General features: G+C 41.9%; 1 protein-coding gene across 2 annotated transcripts in view; it reads left to right on the forward strand.

The window, feature by feature from the left end:
• The window catches only part of FMN1 (formin 1), a 491267-nt gene that overhangs the window by 160567 nt on the left and 310890 nt on the right, over positions 1 to 19810 (forward strand). The window contains exons 1-2 of one of the 2 annotated variants that reach the window (XM_006141690.3): positions 1238 to 2945; positions 3541 to 3658. In XM_006141690.3, coding sequence (XP_006141752.1) covers positions 1584 to 2945; positions 3541 to 3658 — 1480 coding nt within the window. In that variant the 5' untranslated portion in view covers positions 1238 to 1583. Of the gene's footprint in view, positions 1 to 1237; positions 2946 to 3540; positions 3659 to 19810 lie in introns of those variants that run through there. The other variant, XM_006141689.3, reaches the window with a different exon arrangement.

Raw genomic sequence — 19810 nt, forward strand, 5'->3', positions numbered from 1 at the left:
ACACTTAGCCAACACTCTTCTTGGAGCTTTGCTCAAAGAGGAATCCAATTTGACACTCCTCTTGATCTGGTGTAGTGGCCTGTCCACCCCAGGTGCTCACTGCGTGCTTACTGGACTGAATTTCAAAGACACAGACCTTCAGATAGGATAGGAAGCTGTCCCAAGAGGCAGCTATACAGTTAGAAAACAGAGCCACAGTTTTTCACCTCCAGGTTCCTAACATACATTGTAATCAGAGTGTTCATAAGAAACTACACTGAGCTGATGTTTGGAGGTGGTTTTGTCCTGATTTTGTCTTAGGAAAATTGGGTCTGTGATAGATTCCTGACTGATAGAGACCTTTCAGATGGATTGCCCTTTAGGGGAGTGTGGATCCTCAGGGATCTTTGATTAATTACTTTGCTTAACAAGACAGACTTTGCTTTTGGATGGTGCCAGGCAGGTTTCATTTAATTATTCAGAACAACAAAGCAGAGAGGGGTGCCCTGCCACCAGGATTCCTAAGGAAGACAGGAAGTCACAGCTGCTGGGCACGAGGAAGCCTAAGGTTGGCACAGGAGTGTGGAGGGTAGTCGTTTAGCCAGGCCGAGGCAGTACTCTTCCACTATGGTTGGTGGACACTGGGCGTGGTGGGCGTGCTTGCCTAAGTACCTGTTTGCAGAGCACTGAGACAGCCTGGGCAGAGCTAAAACAGCAGTAATCTGAAACCAGTCATGTTGGTTTTCCTTCTGGGCTCCCTGCAGCTGAAATCTGCATTCCAGATAAAACCTGTACTGAAGCGGAAGAAAGCACTTAAAACAAAACAAAACCAAAGAAATAAACGAAAAAATCCTCCCAAACAAACAAAAAAACACAAACATCAAAGGCAGTAAATTAACTGCTTTCAGAGTTATGGGCATTTTGAGTTGATCTATTTGTTTCTTTGCTTTGGGCTTTGTAAGTGGCTGTTCATTTGGGTTCACTGCTAGTTTTTTGTCCCGGACAGCTCGGGTCTCAGATTGTAATCCAGAGGGAAAACGGGACTGTGTAAGAAGTATTTCGGTCATTTTCCGCTGATTCACTTAAGTCCCTTGGGCTGCTCCCGGCAGTGGTGAAGGGCTGTCAGAATCAGCTTGCCGGCTCAGCACTTTCGGGAGCCTCAACTTGCTCGCCAATGAGGAAGTTGATTCAACCAGGAGAACCACAGGCACTGGGGCGGAGCTGTCGTGAAGTCCCGGGCTGGGATTACCAGGCAGGCTGACGATCCCTAGGACAAAAGGCTCTTTGTGCACGGAAATCAATACGGAAGTCCCAGAAGAGCAGCCTCTCCAGTTCGTGTGTAGTAAGGTGCGCAGCCCCGGCTGCTTCTGGGCAGAGCGCGCTACAGACTTTTTACAGTTGCCCTGGGCGCACCATCATCGCGCAAACCGGAAGGAGGGCACAGTGACCTGAAGAGGCCAAGTGTGCTCGCTGCGTGCTGGGAGTCGGGCCCCTGGGGTCCTGTTCTCTCTGCCCTGTGAGTTAGGAGCAGATGGAGTGGATTAACTGAGCGAGCTGGGCAAGGTAACCCAAGTCAGAACTTCCACCAAGGGCATTGCTGAGACATGGAGGACAGTGGAAACTCTCTGAGTGGCAGTGATGTCTCGGAACCAGAAAAACCCGAAGCTGGGCTTGAAATGGCTCAGTCGATCCTGAGTAAGTTCTCCATGAAATCCCTATTTGGATTTACCAGTAAATTGGACTCTGTGAAGCCTGAAGAGGAAGATGCTGTGCTGAAAGCATTCCGCAGTTTAGAGATAGATCCCGCACCTCAGCAAGATGACCCCAGTAATGGTTCGGAGGATCAGGAGGCAGAGGTTCAGGTTCCATCTGATCTGGGAAATAATGCCAGGACTGCAAGAGTGGAGATGGAATCAGACAGAAGCCAGGGAAAAGCAGAAGTGGAGACTTCACTGCCTGGGCAAGAGCTTCTTCCACTCCCTACTTTGAGTGTGACCAGAGACGATGTCATTTGGGTTCGTGGGACCCTTGTGCACACCACCAGTGACTCTGATTCTGATGATGCTGGCCAGGAACCAGAAGTGGGAAGCAGTATCAATGGCCCAAAGTCCCCTAGTGTGATTTTATCTGAGCCATCTCAGGAGCCTAAAGAAAAACCAGGAGGTTCTAGGGAAAATATTGCCTCTGGGGAAGTGGATGATGCAGAACTCTGCACAGATCTTCCAAGGAGTCTACCTGAGAGAAGTAGCATGCTGAAAACTGGAGATGGTGGCCCTCAGACAGAACACAGCCACAGCCAGGAAGAAGGGTCCTCAGTCCCACCTGCAGTAACAGACCAGAATTTGAGTGTTGGTGTCACTGATGGTGCCTCTTCTAAAAAAGAGGTCCCTGGAGAGAAGTCATTCCAGCTTCCAGCTTTTTTTAGTGGGCTTCGTGTGCTGAAGAAGGGGGCTGCAGCAGAGGAAGGAGAGACCATCACTGAGATTAAACCCAAGGATGGAGACCTGGCTTTGCTCAAGCTGACCCAGCCTGTGCAGAAGTCGCTAGTGCAGGCAGACCCACAGGCAGTGAAGAACAGGGAGAAAGCAACTGATCCGAAGGCCCCTCCCACTCTCCTGGAGCAGCTCTCTCAGCTGCTGAACATTGACATGCCCAGAACCGAACTGAAGGCAGCGAACCCTGAGTCGTCCAGGGGAGAAGAGATGGGCTGCGGTGGTGACCAGGAGAGCCAAAATGGCCCTGGAGGAACCCAAACCCAGGGCAGTGAAGTCAAGCTAAAGCCACCAGAGACTGCCCTGGAGGCCTTTAAAGCCTTATTCATCCGTCCCCCCAAAAAGGGGACCACAGCTGATACCTCTGAGCTGGAAGCTCTCAAGCGCAAGATGAGACATGAGAAGGAGTCACTAAGAGCTGTGTTTGAAAGGTCCAAGTCAAGGCCAACGGATGGTCCCTGTGAGCCCAAAAGTGTATGTAGTGTGGAGGTTTGCCTCTTTTCTCACAAAATGTCATAACGCTTTATTTCTTTTCAGGTTGTCTGTTGAAGTGAATCCCAGTTAGCTATCGTTAGTGATTCTTCTAAGTCAAAAATGATTAGATTGAAATTATCTTTGTAAGGAAGGAGTATGGAGTTGTTCAGAATTGCTTTTTATTCTTATGTTTTTCAAGAAAAACTCAATTCCTATAAAAATAACTCGAATATGAAAGCGATCTTATTCATTTTTTAATTAGAAAGGAGGGGAAGCATTTGGCAGTATGGAATTCTTGGGGAAGTGTTTTTTGGCCTGTTGTTAATGGTCAGAAACAATGAAAAAAACTCTATTAAAGATTCTGTACTACTTAGATTTATTTTTAAAAATTTTTAATTTTCATCCCAACTGATCACTTTACACTTCTGGGGAAAAAAAAGATTATAGTAAAGTGTCTCAATTATAGCGAATGAGAGCACTGTGCAGTTGATCATTAAAATTAATTTTAGAATTAGAGTTAGCATGTTTGTTTTCAGAAATTAATTGGGACTGGCCACAGTTCATTTAACTTATTCTTTGCTCACATTTTTAACAGCCTGACCAGAGCCCTACTGAGCAGGACGATAGAACTCCTGGCAGACTCCAAGCTGTCTGGCCACCCCCAAAGACAAAAGACACAGAAGAAAAAGTGGGATTGAAGTACACTGAAGCAGGTAATATGAAAAGAATCCAGGTATCCAGGAATCAGTCTTTTTCTGCAATGGCTTTTAGTTCTAGTTCAGTAGACTCTGAGAATTTGGGGTTTTGTTTCATTATAAAATGTAATGCTGAAGGCTTCACGGTTTGGTTTTGTTGTTAAAGTGAACTTTTGCACAATTATTGTAATGAATCTCTTAGAGACAAAAGGTGAATGCAGTGGAATGAATGAAAGGGGTATGTGTGTGAAGTAGGAGAATCTTTGGGGAGCTAATGGAGAAGGTACATTTCAAATTCCTCAGGAAGCTGGTGCTTGGTCTTGCTATAGTGTTTGTGTGAGCTGGCAGTGTGGCTGGAAGAGGCAGAGTATGCTTCTCCGGAGCTGGAATCTGATTTGTTGTGTGTCTTTGAGTAATGCTTCTGAGATAAAGAAACCTTGTGCAGAGTGGATGTACAGATGCCGTATCAGTTACTCGTCCACTTCTGTGGACAAAGCTTTATTTAATGCATGGCCAATTTTAAAGCAACCTAACTCCCTGGAAACCTTCCTAGGAACTTTAATCAAATTTGTTCAAATAGAATAGGAATCTAGATATTTTTACTTGCTAAGTGAAAGGTCCATAAGAAATTAAGAACAAAATACAACTTAAAAAAACAACAAAGAATTCGAGGGCGAATGTATCCTAATTTTGTGTGTATATGTATCTTTGGCCAAATTTTACTTTCCTTCTTTGTGATATGTGGAAATTGCCCATACATGGATTATGTTTTGATTGTCTTAAGTATGTGGGTATATTAAGAAAAATCAATCAGGTTATGGAAAAATAATTTGTTCTTGTTTATTAATAGACATAGGTAGATAAAAGTTTGTATGGTTTGGCAGGTTTTTCTGTAATATATCAAATTACTTCAATAATTACTAACACATTAGCAGATTAATTTTTGAGATTATTGCTAGCCTCCATTTATATTGCAAACTTATGACTTCCCCAAGACAATAACTATATCATAGCAGTTTTCTTTTCATAATGCTTGATTAATATTGAGTTGTCAGAAAAGTCTTGTGTGTGTGTGTGTGTGTGTGTGTGCAGGTATAGCAAGCTGGGAGTTTATTAGCAAAGTGGAGAATTTGTTAGCAAAGTGGGGAGTTTATTTAAGGAGAGGGAAGGAAAAACATCTCTCAAGAAGGGAGGTTTCCTGGAAAATGGGTTGTCCAAAATGTCTTGATTTTTTTTTTCTTTTTATGTTTTTCTATGCAAAAATGCATCATGACTTTTCTGACAACCCATGGAGTGAAAACGATCACATCCTTAGGGAAAATGTGTGTAGCTAGCTGTTTCAATCTTGCCCACATTTGATTTTCCACAATTGAAATGTTTGTGACTATAGCCTTAAACCACCTATCAAGTTATTTTTCACATGATCTCGCTTGTGTAAATGATTAAAAATAGGAAAGTTTGCTTTAATAAAAAAATTGAGAGTCCTGTGAGTTTTTATTCTCAGTTTATATTGTTAATTTTAATCTTGCCCCTACCAGGATATTATGGCATTCTTCCTTGTTATAATTGACTGAGTAGGGAAGGAAATAAGTGTCACAAATAGCTTTTGAATTTAACTTGACTAATATTTGGGGGCGCTTATGTTATTTTTTTTTTAAAAAGATTTAGGGACCAGCAGTTAGTGTAATGGCTATGTCGCTGGACTCCCATGTGGTTGACCACAGTAAGAGGCCTGGACCCGGCGGCTTAAACTCACGCCAGGCATGTGTGCATGCATGCCCGCCCAAGATCCCGAGAGGAGAATGGAGGAGAGGGGATTGCGGTGTGGCCATCCCTCCTGAGGGGTGATTTCTCACTTTCTGTCTCTCTGTCTCTCTCTGTCTTTCTGGCAAATGCACGCACCCTATAGCAAAAACCTCTCCAAAAAAAGAAAAAAAAAAGAATTATTTATTTAATTTTATTTATTCCTTCAATAATTTAAATTTGACCAGAGAGAGACACAGAGAGAGAGGGAAAGTGAAAAAGCAAGCCACCAGGTCTGGGACTTGAACCATGATCAGTTGTATGGGAGTGTCCAGTGTCTTAACCACCATGCCACTAGCTAGTTCCTTTGGGGGCATTTATACCTCTACAGATACTCTTTAATGTGTGCTTTCTGTCCTTTTCCATTTTCAGATGTTCTAAGGAACATTGTAATTTACCTTGGCAGTGGTTTCTCAGTTCGTTCATTCCTTCTTTTCTTTTCTTTTTAAAATTGCTTTCATAACTGACAAAGAAAGGAATACCCCAAAAGGGGCTCCACCCCAATCTCAGCTAGGCCAGATCACAGGCTTGTGAGTGTGCCCAGCATGCACAGGGAGGCCTCAGGATGTGAACCCAGAATCTTGTGCGTCCAGCATCACTAGTCATTGCCTTAGCATTGTGCCACTGCTCCTGGCCGCTAGTCTTTCTTAATATGATGAAATAGATTTTCAGAGCTATTTAAGATCCTCCATGAGATGGAGAGAAGGGGCAGAAAGGAAAGAGATAATAATGATAGCTCTATTGGGTGTGCTCTGACCGTACTATTTTATATATAGAGAAAGAAGGCTGGCCATTGTCTGGGAAGGCATTTGGCTCCCAGCCCATTCCGTGGGGTGGCAGTACTGTGGGAGACTTGTGCTCCTGGCCTTGGTGCTCAGCTTCTTGAGAGCCTTCTAGGTGTTCATTAATCTGTTGATAACAGATACTCCCAACTTCCAACAGTCCAATGTACAATTTTTTTTACCTCTACGATGGTATGAAAAGGATACACGCTCCGTTGAAACCTTAATCCCATCACAAATCAAAGGGGTTACAATTTATGATAGTTTAAATTTATGATGCATTTTCAACCTAATGATTGATTTATGTAGGTTTTATCAGAGGTAAGTCAATAAACATCTGTACTTTGTGTATATATGTTGTGGGGGGGGGAGTTTCGAAAGAAGAATAAACTGCAACATGCCTGCAGGAAACTTACTTTTTTTTACACCATTACTAGACATCAGTATGAGAATGGTTGCCTTATTGCTTATTGCTAATTTTGAGAAAGTTAACTTTTTCTCTGTGATTTTTTAAAAATCTATTGTTCAGAAATTTCTGTCTTATAATTGAGCACATTTTGTGGTGTACACATTGGTTTCTTGCCTTTAGGGAAACATAAGGTTTACTACTCTCTGGGGAGCACAGAGACAGAAACTGGGCCCAAGATAGTTCAAGGTGTTTGAAGTCTTGTGCTTGTATGTCTTGTATGTTCTTTGTTTTTCCTAGAGTATGCTATTCATTCAATGACAGGGAAGGTTGAGTGCCGGGACCAGCTTGGCATGAACACGTTTCTCTGAGTGGGGAAGGCTGTAGATTAGAAATAGACGCAATAACAAACACACAAAGACACACAAGTACAGAAAAGCGAGGATCGGGTGGGCACAACTTCTCTGATGGAGAAATTGCGACCAGAACCAGCCTCAGGTTTATTCTTTTAAAGGGTAGAGAATGGGGGAAGGGGGAAATGGGATGTAAAAAGAATGGGGAAGAAGGAAGTGGAATGCAAAGAGAATAAGGGAGGAGAAATTGGGATGCAAAACCAATTGTTTTTGGATGTAAATCGACTGAAGATGTGAAAATGACTGGTGCCATATAATTTCTCTGATCCTGGGACCAGCAGTTAGCATAATGGCTATGTCGCTGGACTCCCACGTAGTGGACCACGGTTTGCGTCCCGGACCCGGTGACTCAAAACTCACGCCGGGTGTGTGTGCGTGCGTGCCCAAGATCCCGAGAGGAGAATGGAGGAGAAGGGATTGCGGTGTGACCCCCCCCCCCAGGAGTGATTTCTCGCTTTCTGTCTCTCTGTCTCTCTCTCTCTGTCTGTCTGGCGAGCGCGCATGCCCTTATAGCGAAAACCTCAAAAAAAATTTTTTTTCTCTGATCCTTTTGGGGGATAATCTAATAAACGCTTGTGACTTCCTTTAGCCTGATACTGGGCAGTATCAAGGTATTGGGTATCAACAACAGGAAGACAACCATTGACAACAGGCAGGTACTGCTTTCGTATGTAGATGCTTCTCAATAGCCCTGCTAGAGTAGCTTATGAAGGCACATATTTGTAAGTGTCTTCAGGCCACATGTTTTAATCGCATGTTTTCAAGTTGGCTGCTCTCCACAGTTGAGACTCTGGTATTCCCAGTTTCTGTGTGCTGATAGAATTCTGTGCTGGTGACATCCAAGCTCAGTTATTGGCAGAGCTGGAAGAGATAGCATTTTCACCATGAAATCTGTCCTTGTGCTGTCTTTGCCCACTTTGGTCTTGACACTATTTTTTAAAATAATTATTTACTTAATTAATCTATTATTATTTTTTAATTTGATGAGAGAGAGAGAGAGGAAGCGAGAAAGCAAGCCACGAGGTCTAGGTCTAACTGTAGTCAGCTGTGTGTGAGTCTAGCACCCTAACCCCCACACCACTGGTCAGCTCAACACTGTTTTGATTTCTCTCTATCAAGAACTTTTCATGCATCACTCTTTTTTTGTGAAGGCTCAAGCATTCACCAATATTGTAACAGATTCACTTTATACTCAGTATATAAAGGAAGAACGTTGATGAAAGAGACACTGTCCCATTAAACTATGGCTCCTGGAGCCCTCTTCGTCAGGGTAGCTCGCCATTGTTGCTGGTGCCCGCTGCCAAGGTTGCTCTCTCCTGCCACTCCCAAAGCCATCAGCATCATCTGCAGCTGCTGACACTGCAACTGCCTTTCTTGGCAGCTAAATCTGTTGGCTCCTGCTAGACTCTCTGATGCCATTCCAATGATACTGTGCCCACCACCAAGGGCACTCCAACTGCCCATCTGTGGACTCACAGAGCCTTGGTCATGTGCCAGTTGAGAGATGCATACCCACCCTCCAGAGCTGTCACTCAGTGAATGCCATAGGTGCTGAACTTGGCCCCCCTTGATGCTTGGGGTACGAGGAAAGCACTTACTGTGTGTGTTCACTGCTGAATTGCTCTGCTCAAATGAAACCAGATCAGCTCCTGCCTTCTATTGTGCTGTACTTTCTTACATTAGTATCAGAGTGATTTTGCCCTGGCTTTAGAAGGCCTCACAGTAATGGCTGGAATAATCTGACTAACAAACCCCAAGTGCTTCTCAGAAATAGCTTTCCTTTTCTGAATATAGGAATTTATTATTGAAACAAGTTTGTGGGATTGTCTTACTTCTTTAGGAGGACTCTTTTCCCCCTTTGTTTTCATTATTTCTTTTTTAAAAATGAGCTCCTCAGATTCTTTTTTTTTTTTTTTTGAGAGATTTTCACTGTAGGGTGCGTGTGCTCGCCAGACAGACAGAGAGAGACATAGAGACAGAAAGCGAGAAATCACCCCCCAGGGGGGATGGTCACGCCGCAATCCCTTCTCCTCCATTCTCCTCTCGGGATCTTGGGCACACACGCACACGCGCCCGGCGTGAGTTTTAAGCCACTGGGTCCAGGACACGAACCACGGTCGACTACGTGGGAGTCCAGCGACATAGCCATTACGCTAACTGCTGGTTCCCAGCTCCTCAGATTCTTACATGATGAATAAACTCAGTGAGTTTATGTCTCTTTTTCTGTGCTGTATACCAGACATGTATGGGTTCAGTAAACTTGGTTAGCAAGTGAGGCTTTGACCTTACATAAAACCCAACCTTGGACAAAGTGAAAAGGCATTTTGTGAGTCAGACCAAGAGAAAAATGTTCACCATTCAGTTGGTGGCAAAACTGATTTGTCTCATAAGATAACTAGTACTCTCTTCTATTTCTCTTCTAAATATACTATTCTGTTTCTGGTGAAGTTATATGGGAGTTAGTAATTTGCCCAAAATTTAAAAAAAAAAAAAAAAAAAAAGGGCAAGCATAAGGCTAGGTAATTAAAGAGAGAGTTAGCATGGGGCTATGGTTCTTTTAGTCCTAAACTTTAATGAAACATTTATCTAAACCATATTCCCTTTCCTTTTGCTTTGTTTAGTATGAATGCAATTTATTTTCTTTTAACTACTGTATCACCAAGGGTCTTGTCAGGACTCAGGTGGCTCAGATTGGGTGATTTGAGTAGAATTTATAATAGGGACTGTCCACAAAGGTGTGGGCAGGGATTAGGGAAGAGTTGGAGCAGTACTCTAGGACTGATATCCGTGAGATGCTTTTTCCACCCTAGACCTGAAGGAGCAAGGAAGCAGTAGTTATCCAGGTAACAAAAACTTCAGAGGGAGGCTGGGTGGTTCTCACCCGTGGACCTCAAGGAGTAAGAGTAACAGTAGTTGTTAGGATGCTATGGACTTTAGAAGGAGGCTGAGTAGTATGAAGAAGGGGCCGGACAGGGACTGGGGCCTATCAGGAGAGATGCCACCAACCCACAGTGATATGTTGAGGGTGGAGCTGGAACAAAATAGCAAAATAGCCTGATCCTTTTCTCCCACTCTGATCTCTCTCTCTCCATCTTTCCCATTGGCCAAACCCAAAGAGAAGCCAGAGGACTGGGAGCCATTTGATGACATCTCTGTAGGCTGGTGGGGCCCAGATGGGATATGGAAGTGGGAGAGTGGATCTGTAGAGGCAAATAGATCATCCCCTGCACAATGATATTTCCAGTGATGAGCAGCCAGCAGGCCTGAGACAAAAGAAACTTCTAGTTTGTGAGGAGAATCATCACACACTGACTTGCCTGTATTTCATGGCCCAGGTTTCTAATACGAACTCACACAACATACTGTTTTTATCGTCCTGTGAGAGGGTTATATTTTCTGTTGCATTGGTCATAGACAATGTACTGGCCATTACTCAGAGCCTAGCTCTATGGATACCTACTTCACCTAATACAGAGGTTTTGTTTAGTGATCTCAGAAAACCTTCTCTAAGTTTTGAAATGTTTCCCTATGTTACAAAATGAAATAAAATTTGTAAATACCCAGAAAAAGCAAAAGAAACTTTCTGTGATTCTGTTTCAGAGATACTATTAAATGTTTCAAATATGATAGATGTATTAATACAAAAAAAAACAAAAAATAGAATTTGAATTATAATATAGACAGCTTTTCTCATAAGAACATTTAAATGAGTTTTTACTAAATATTATCAATATTTATAGACATCTAGTTTTTTTAAGTTAAAATAATATAATAAACAATAGTACTGTAGATGTCTTTGTTCATAAATATATTTTTATCTAATCATACCAGATAGGATTGCAGGGCATAGGTTATCTTTTTGAGGTTTTTGATGCATGTTACAGGATTGCCACTGTTTTTTTTTTTTTAACCGAATATCTTTACAGAACATATTTTAATGTTTTTTTTTAAAAAATAATTAAGTATTTTCCTTTTTACTCATTTACATTTAATTTTACTTTATGTAGAAACTTTAAATATTTATATGGTTGTTTATCCTCCTTTGATGTGTAATTTCTTTTTCTAAATAATTATTTTATTTAACTTTATTTATCTTCTTGTATTTTTAATTTGACAAGAGGGAGAGAGAAAGAGAGAGAAAGCCACCAGGTCCAGGACTCAAACTGTGGTCGGCCATGTGGGAGTCCAGAGCCCCCAACCACCACACCACCTGCCAGTCACTGCTATAAAATTTCTTTTTTTTTTTTTTTTTTGGAGAGATTTTTGCTACAGGGCATGTTCGCTTGCCACAGAGACAGAGAGAGACAGGGAGACAGAAAGCGAGAAATCACCCCCCAGGGGGGATGGCCACGCCGCAATCCCTTTTCCTCCATTCTCCTCTTAGGATCTTGGGCATGCACACACACTTACCGGGTGTGAGTCTAAGCCACCGGGTCCAGGACTCAAACCACGGTCAACTACATGGGAGTCCAGTGACATAGCCATTATGCTAACTGCTGGTCCCAATAATTTCTTATGTTTCTTCTGGCTAAGAAGACTTCTTGTACCTCAAAGTCACCTATATTTTAACATTTTGCATTTCTTTCTATTTTTTCCCTCTTTTCTTTCTCCTTTGCTCCATTTCATACAAAAATTTAATTTTGTGCATAGCATGAGGTACCAATAAGACAATTTTTTTCTAAATTGCTAATTTCATTGCTAGTTTTGAAATAATTTTTTTTTCTATACAAGTAAAGGACTGTTTGGGGCTGTTTTCTTTATGTTCATAAATTGTACTGGTATCTTAATTATTGCAGTATTATAATACATCTTGCATGTTTTTATAAAAAGTATTTTTGGCATTCCTCATGTATTTACTTATTCCAGAAAAATTTATAATTTACTTGGCTGAGTTTCAAAACAATACCTTTGAGATTTTTACTGGAATTTAATGTGAGATGGGACTAAGAATTTTTAGTATTTCTTTGCAGGAGCATATCTTATTAAACTATTTAACTCTTTAAGTGATTTTAAGTGTAATAGTATTTATTTATGTATAAAGTATATTTATATATGTGTATGTACATCTTGTATATTTTTCTTTTAAATGGAATCCCAGACATATTATTATTATTTTTTTTTGAGAGGTTTTCGCTATAGGGTGTGTGCGCTCGTCAGACAGACAGAGAGAGACAGAGAGATAGAAAGCGAGAAATCACCCCCCAGGGGGGATGGTCATGATGCAATCCCTTCTCCTCCATTCTCCTCTCGGGATCTTGGGCATGTACACACACACGTCCGGCGTGAATTTTAAGCCCCCGGGTCCCAGACGCGAACCGTGGTCGACTGTGTGGGAGTCCAGCGACATAGCCATTACACTAACTGCTGGTTCGCCCAGATATACTAGTTTTGAAACAAATTTGAGAGAATCTTCTTTTAAAAAATTACAACCGAAAATTTTTATTACCAGAAGGTGCTTGCTCTTGCCAGAGAGAGAGAGACTGAGGGGGAAAGCCTCCCTTGACAGGGCATGGTCATTACTACAATCCTTTCTCCCTCATTACTTTGTCCTATCATGATATTGGGTATATACCTGGTGTGTTTTTGAAGCTGCCAGACCAGGATTCGAACTGTGTGGTGAGCTATGTGGAATCTAGCTCTGTTTACTAGGCTGTGGGCTGGCCAGATGAGAGGGGTCTTTTTAATGAGGGGTTTTTGCTATAGGGCACATGTGCTTGCCAGAAAGACAGAGAGAGACGGAAAGTGAGACATCACCCCCTAGAGGGATTGCCATGCCACAATCCCCCTCCTCCATTCTCCTCTTGGGATTTTGGGCACTCATGCACACACGCCTAGCATGAGTATAGGCCACTGGGTCCAGGACTTGAACCGTTGTCCACTACATGGGAGTCCAGCGACATATCCATTATGACAACTGCTGGTCCCCCGATGAGAAGGTCTTTACGAAATTCATGTAAGGGGGCCAGCAGGTGGTGTGGTGGTTAAGGTACTAGATGCCCACCTGTCCGACTTCATGGTTTGAGATCCAGATTTGGTGACTTGAAAATCACTTCAGGGATGTGTGAATGCATGCCCAGAATTCCAGGAGTAGCATGGGCATCCACGTGGGTGGGGGGTGTTTTCTCACCTTTTCTCTTACTGTCTCTCTCTGTCTGTCTCTGGTGAGTGCACATGCCCTGTGGCAAAAGCTTTAAAACATTTCATTTAAAATGCATATTATAAAAAAATATGCATAGGTTTCAAATTTTTTTTGCACCAAAATAAACTCACACTTTAATTTCACTTTTCACAGGCTTTTTGAAATCCCTTTGTATATAAAATAGACTTGTTTCTTGTCATTTACTTATTTTTCCTAAAATTCTAATGTATTGGGTTGTCGTAAAAGTCACGACACATTTTTTGCATAGAAAAATACATCTTGACTTTCTGATGACCCAATATTTCAAAGAATGTAGGAACTCAAGCACACTAATTTCTCCATAGGTGCTTTTTCTTCTAAAGCCAGGGCTTGACTGAACAAAGGACATGTTTAGGTTGGCCTCATTCAGTGATATCTTTCCTTAGTTTTACTGTGGTTAGTGGCTCTTTCTATTATGAGAGTCCGTTAAAAATCTAGCATCAGGGCCAGTAGGTGGTGTGGTGGTGAAGAGTGCTGGACACCCACATGAGCAACAGTGGTTTGATTCCTGGACCTGGTAGCTTGTTTTCTTGTCCCCCTCCCCTCACTCTCATTCTCACTCTGTCCCTCTCTGGTCAGGTTAAAATACATAAATAATTTAATAAAGTTAAATAGGATAATTCTTAAAAAATAAATCTAGCATTGATAGCTACAGAAAGAAACACTGCAGTTAATTTAGCATGTATTTCTGAACCTCTTCCACCAGCCCTCAGTCTTCTGTGGACATCCTCAGGTTCACATGAAGAATCTCTGATCCAAACACTAGCCCAAAGCTCTGTTTCCTTTCTTTTCTTTTTTTCTTTTTTTTGAGAGTTTTTTTTCGCTATAGGGCACGTGCACTCGCCAGACAGAGAGAGACATAGAGACAGAAAGCGAGAAATCACCCCCCAGGGGGATGGTCACGCCACAATCCCTTCTCCTCCATTCTCCTCTCAGGATCTTGGGCATGCACGCACACGTGCCTGGCGTGAGTTCTAAGCCACTGAGTCCGGGACGTGAACTGCGGTCGACTACGTGAGAATCCAGCGACATAGCCATTACGCTAACTGCTGGTTCCCGCTAGGCTTCCTTTCTTGTCCACCTCCTATTTTGTATTATGAAGGATTGCCTGGAATTTCCCATTATTTGTTAAGAAATCAAAATCTATATTGTTTTGGTGTTTGTCTCATAATCCTGAAAGAAAGTAAGATCAACATTTGTGGAATTAAAATTGTGCCTTTGTGAATGGTGGGAAGGTATGGTGGAACAAAGATGAGATGTGACACCCTTTAAGATAGTCCCACATGGCAACTTAAAGTTTTGAGCTGGGAGGCCTCGAGTAAGCTGGGCATCCGGCTGCCCATGATCCAGAACAGCTGATGCTGGGGTTGACCAATACATCAACACCTTGCTGGGGGTGTTCTTTCTGTCTCTCTCTAATAAAAGAAAGAAATGAGTAGACTTAAAAATTGATGCCATTTGAGAGAACTGGCAGTGACTTTATTACCCATAGAACAAGGTAGGCTAAGAAAATCATGTTTTCTGAAATGAACTGTACACATTGAAAAAGAAAGTAAATGTGTATCTGGAAAAACTTTTCTCTCCACTTGCAGTATCTCAGAGCTGGCGGGGGTGGGGGTTGGAATGACCCTGCCCTGCTGAGTGTTGAGGATTTGGCTTTTGTAGGAGAGAGAACTTAGCACGGGGAATTGTGGTTAGTGTGGGAGAGCAACTGTCAACCTCTGTGGCATTACCTGGGACTCATACCATCTAGAACTTGGGAGCCATTCAGAACTGTCCCTATTTAGTGCAGTTTAGATCAGACAGAAAAAGAATGCAATCCTTCCATTTAGTAAGGATACTAAGGATGCGTACTCTCTAGTTTGTTTCTAATTTGGGCTGACTTTGTTAAAAAATGGTAGTGCTGTTCACCACTCTCACTTCCTAGTGAGTCAGACATTCTTGCTTCACTGGCCTGGGAGAGCTATAAATATCTTGGGATATTTTATTAGCTTACTGTACTTCGAGTTTTAGTTTCTCCATTGATAGCTAGCAAGGTTGCATTAGCCATGAATGGATTTTTCTTTTTTTTTTTTTTAAGTTTATTTATTTTATTCCTGGAGAAAGAGGCAGACAGACAGGACTTTCCCTAGGGTCTTGACATTCTGCAGTCACCCCCTCTGCCCAACCTTCCAGTCAGCTAAGGATCATGGAGGAAGTATCCCAGATGTGTTTCAGGTTGACCTGAGGTCCAAACCACAATTTAACATGTTGCTTCAGTGCTGCACAGTAGTGCCCTATTGCCCGTGCCACTGCAACGGGGTTGGATTTTCCTTTAAATTCATGTGTCTTTATTGTCTCATATCTTCGAAGATGGGTTTGTTCATTATATTATTCACAGGCCACTGTGGCATGCTACCCTCACTTGCATAGAGTGATGGTGATAGAAATTGGTAGCTGTGCAGACTAAAGAACACAAAACCTTCATATTTTGTGGGTGCAGAAAAAGGGGTATACTGGGTATACTGGGAAACCGGAAGAGAAGCAAATGTGCTAAGTTTCCTCTTACTATAGAGCTGTGAGCTACAAAGAGGAGGTAGACTCCTCCAACGTAAGTGGGGCTAGAAGTTGGCATTTAGTAGAGAGAACTCCAAAGTTGGAACCAGCAACTCAGGAATCAAATATTGTGTTCAAGGAAATAGTAAAGATCTTTGGCTCATGGGAGTAGAAGCAAGAAATTAAAATATGGACTGTTGGGCCGGTAGGTGGCGTGGGTGTCAGAGTACTGGATCCCGCATGCCAACTCTACCATTGGCGTTCTGGACCTGGCAGCTTGAGAATCACACCAGGCATATGTGCGTGCATGCCCAAAATTCTGAGAGGAGAATGGAGGATAAGGATTCCAGCATGGCCATTCCCTCACTTTCCCTCTCTCTCTCTTGGTCTCTTTCCAAGGAGCACATGCGCCCTGTGGCAAAAAACAAACAAAAAATGTTTCAAATTTTGGAGCATTTTGGAGTTTCATATTAGAGATGCTTAAACTGAATGTCCATTGGTCATACTTTATCAATATTAATTTAATTACTGCCAATTTAATGGGTTAAGGATTGCATTATTATTATTTTTAATTTGTAATTTTCTGATATAAGCAGGAGACATTTTTCATATATTATTAACCTTTTAGATTTTTTCTTTTGTGGCTTGCTGGTTTTCTTTTGCTAACTGGGTTATTAGTTTCTTTTTCTTTCTTTTTTTCTTTTTTTACTGATTTGATAGAGCTTCTTATGCACTAAGGAAGTAAGTTCTTTGATGGTTGTAAATATTACACTCAGTCTCCAGCTTTCAATATTTATTATCACGTGGTGTGTCCTGTTATACAGTTTTATATTTTATGTAGTCATATCTTTTCTATATTTGTTGTTGTAACTTATGGTCTTGCAAAGTCCACACCTAATGTTTAATAGTATGAGGAGACTTCAAAAAAGTTTGTGGAAAAATGGAATTAGAGTACAAGTTTATTTTGGTGCAAAAACATTTTGAAATTCATGCATACTTTCTTTATAACATGCATTTCCCATGAACTTTTTTTTTTTTGGAGAGGTTTTTGCTATAGGGAGCGTGCGCTCGCCAGACAGACAGAGGGAGACATAGAGACAGGAAGCGAGAAATCACTCCCCCAGAGGGGATGGTCACGCCACAATCCCTTCTCCTCCATTCTCCTCTTGGGATCTTGGGCACGCACGCAGACGTGCCCGGCGTGATTTCTAAGCCACCGGGTCCAGGACGCGAACCACTGTCGACTACGTGGAAGTCCAGCGACATATCTATTACGCTAACTGCTGGTTCTCTCCCATGAACTTTTGAAGACTCATCATATAGATTTTAACTAATACATCCTTATGTTTAGAGGTTTATTCCATTGAGTACTTGTTTTTGTGCTTGGCGTTAATAGGACTTGCTAGCAGGTGGCAGTGTGCTATATCTTGAGCTTCTGATTCTGGGCAAATTAATTCCTTTTTGTGCCTCAGTTTCCTTATTTGCAAACAAGGGTTGTTGCTTTTAGTGTTCAATAAACTAATCCATTTAAAGAGCTTAATACAGTGTCTGGCTCATTGTGAAACAGGAGCTCTTAACATTGTCCCCCCCACCCCCCAATAACTGCGTACTCCAGCATCGTTTAATAAATTTGTATTTCATTCTTGCTTCTTAGACACTGGAGTGCCACCTCTCTTATATGTTGATTCCCTTTAAATGCTGATCTGTTTTTCTAGACTCTTTATTATCTTTAGGTGATATATTTATCTAGATCATTGGCTAATTTTGTATCCTTATAACTAAGGTAGTTTTGAAGTTCTTTAAAATATTTGGTAATTTAAATCACCTCCATTTGGTTTTATCCTCTAAATTTTTTAAAAAAGAATTATTTATTTAATTCCACTTGGTATTATTATTTTTTAATTTGTACAGACAGAGAGAGAGAAAGGAAAAACAAAAAAGCAAGCCTCCAGCTCGGGGCCTCGAACTGTGGTTGGCCATGGGGGAATCCAGTGCCTTTAACCACCATGTCGCTTTCCGGTTCCTATCCTCTAAATTTTGTTTGGATACTTAAGTACACAAGCCCCTCTACCCTGCCCCTTTTGTTTTAATTTGCAAGATGACATGTGGTAATCAGAGAGAGAGACAGAGAGAGAGAGAGACAGAGAGAAAGCAACCTCGGTGGGGCATAGTTAACTGCAGTCCTTTCTTCTCCATTTCTGTACCCCGTTGGGATTTTGGGCATGCATGCACACATACTTGATGGGGTTTTCAAGGCACCAGGTCTGATATTTTAGGCCTTGTAGTTGGCCAAGGGGGATCTGGCTCCCTTATCTCCCGGGTCATAGGTCTAACCCATTCATTCTTTTTTTTTTGGAGAGGTTTTCGCTATAGGGCGCGTGCGCTCGCCAGACAGACAGAGAGACATTACAGACAGAAAGCGAGAAATCACTCCCCAGGGGGGATGGTCACGCTGCAATCCCTTCTCCTCCATTCTCCTCTCGGGATCTTGGGCACACACGCACATGCACCCGGCGTGAGTTTTAACCCACCGGGTCCGGGACGCGAACTGCGGTCCACTACGTGGGAGTCCAGCGACATAGCCATTACGCTAACTGCTGGTTCCCCCTTCATTCTTGTATATAAACTTTAAAGTCAGTTTCTCAAGATATATGAAATGACCGCATCAAAATTTGGGATTGAATTATATTAAATTTATGAATTGATATGAGAATCATATAACATTGAGTCCTCTCATCCAAGAGTAGAGTTTGTATATGCAGCTATTAGGATTTTATTTTTTATGTTCTTTAATAAAATTGTACAGTTTTTAAAAATAGCTTTGGTACACTGAAATTTATTTCTTGATATTTAATTATAAATAGGATTTTTGTAATTTTTAAATTGCCAGACAGCACATGCCCTCATCAGAGGGTAATGTGACAGAGAGAGGTGAAAAGCACCCCACAGGAGTATAGTCACGCCGCAATCTCTTCTCCATTTCTCCATCCTGTTGGAATTTTGGGGCCTGCATACTTGCCTGGAGTATTTTTTCAGCACTGGGACTAGGATTTAAACTTCAGGGGTTCATGTAAAACTTGGCTCCCTTAACTGCTGGACTAGGGAAATGTCCCCTGTCTATTATTATTATTTTCTAACTCATTTAGTTGATACAACAAAGCTATTGATTTTCACATGTTTCTCTTAATTCTGACTATTTTATTAGTTCTACTAGGTTTTCAGATGAGAGTTTGGATATTTTATTTATTTATTTATTTTACCAAAGTGTGCATGTGCTTACCAGAAAAGGAAGGTAGGAGAAAGCTCCCCCAGTGCAGTGTGGTCATGCATCAGTCCATTTTCTTCCCTTCTTCCACCCTGTCAGGATTTTGGGCACAAATGCACATGCACCTGGCATGTTTTTCAAACTTTGGGGACTGGTATTCTAACCCCAGTTGACCATGCAGGATCCAATTCTCATTGCACAGTGCTAAATCACTGCTCTATGTAACTGACCATGGATTTTTTTTTTTTTTGAGAGTTTTTTTGCTATAGGGCGCGTGCGCTCGCCAGAAAGACAGAGAGAGACAGAGAGATAGAAAGTGAGAAATCACCCCCTGGGGGGATGGCCACGCCGCAATCCCTTCTCCTCCATTCTCCTCTTGGGATCTTGGGCATGCATGCACAAGCGCCCAGTGTGAGTTTAAGTCACTGGGTCCGGGACTTGAACCACAGTCTACTACATGGGAGTCCAGCATTGTAGCTATTACGCCATCTGCTGGTCCCAACCCTGGATTTTTTTTTCTTTAAAAAGACAAACCATGCCTATTTGTCTTTTTTTCTATGTATTTTTTCCTTTTTCTTTTTTTTTCAGAGAGGTTTTTTTTTTTTTTTTTTTGCCTATAGGCTGAGTGGGCTCACCAGACAGACAGAGACAGAGAGACAGAAAGCGAGAAATCACCCCCCAGGGGGGATGGCCACACCACTATCCCTTCTCCTCCATTCTCCTCTCAGGATCTTGGGTACACATGCACACGCGCCTGGCGTGAGTTTAAGCCACCGGGTTCAGGACTT

The sequence above is a fragment of the Tupaia chinensis genome, unplaced genomic scaffold (genome assembly GCF_000334495.1).
Source record: "Tupaia chinensis unplaced genomic scaffold, TupChi_1.0 Scaffold000062_1, whole genome shotgun sequence".
In the NCBI taxonomy this organism is placed as follows: Eukaryota; Metazoa; Chordata; class Mammalia; order Scandentia; family Tupaiidae; genus Tupaia; species Tupaia belangeri.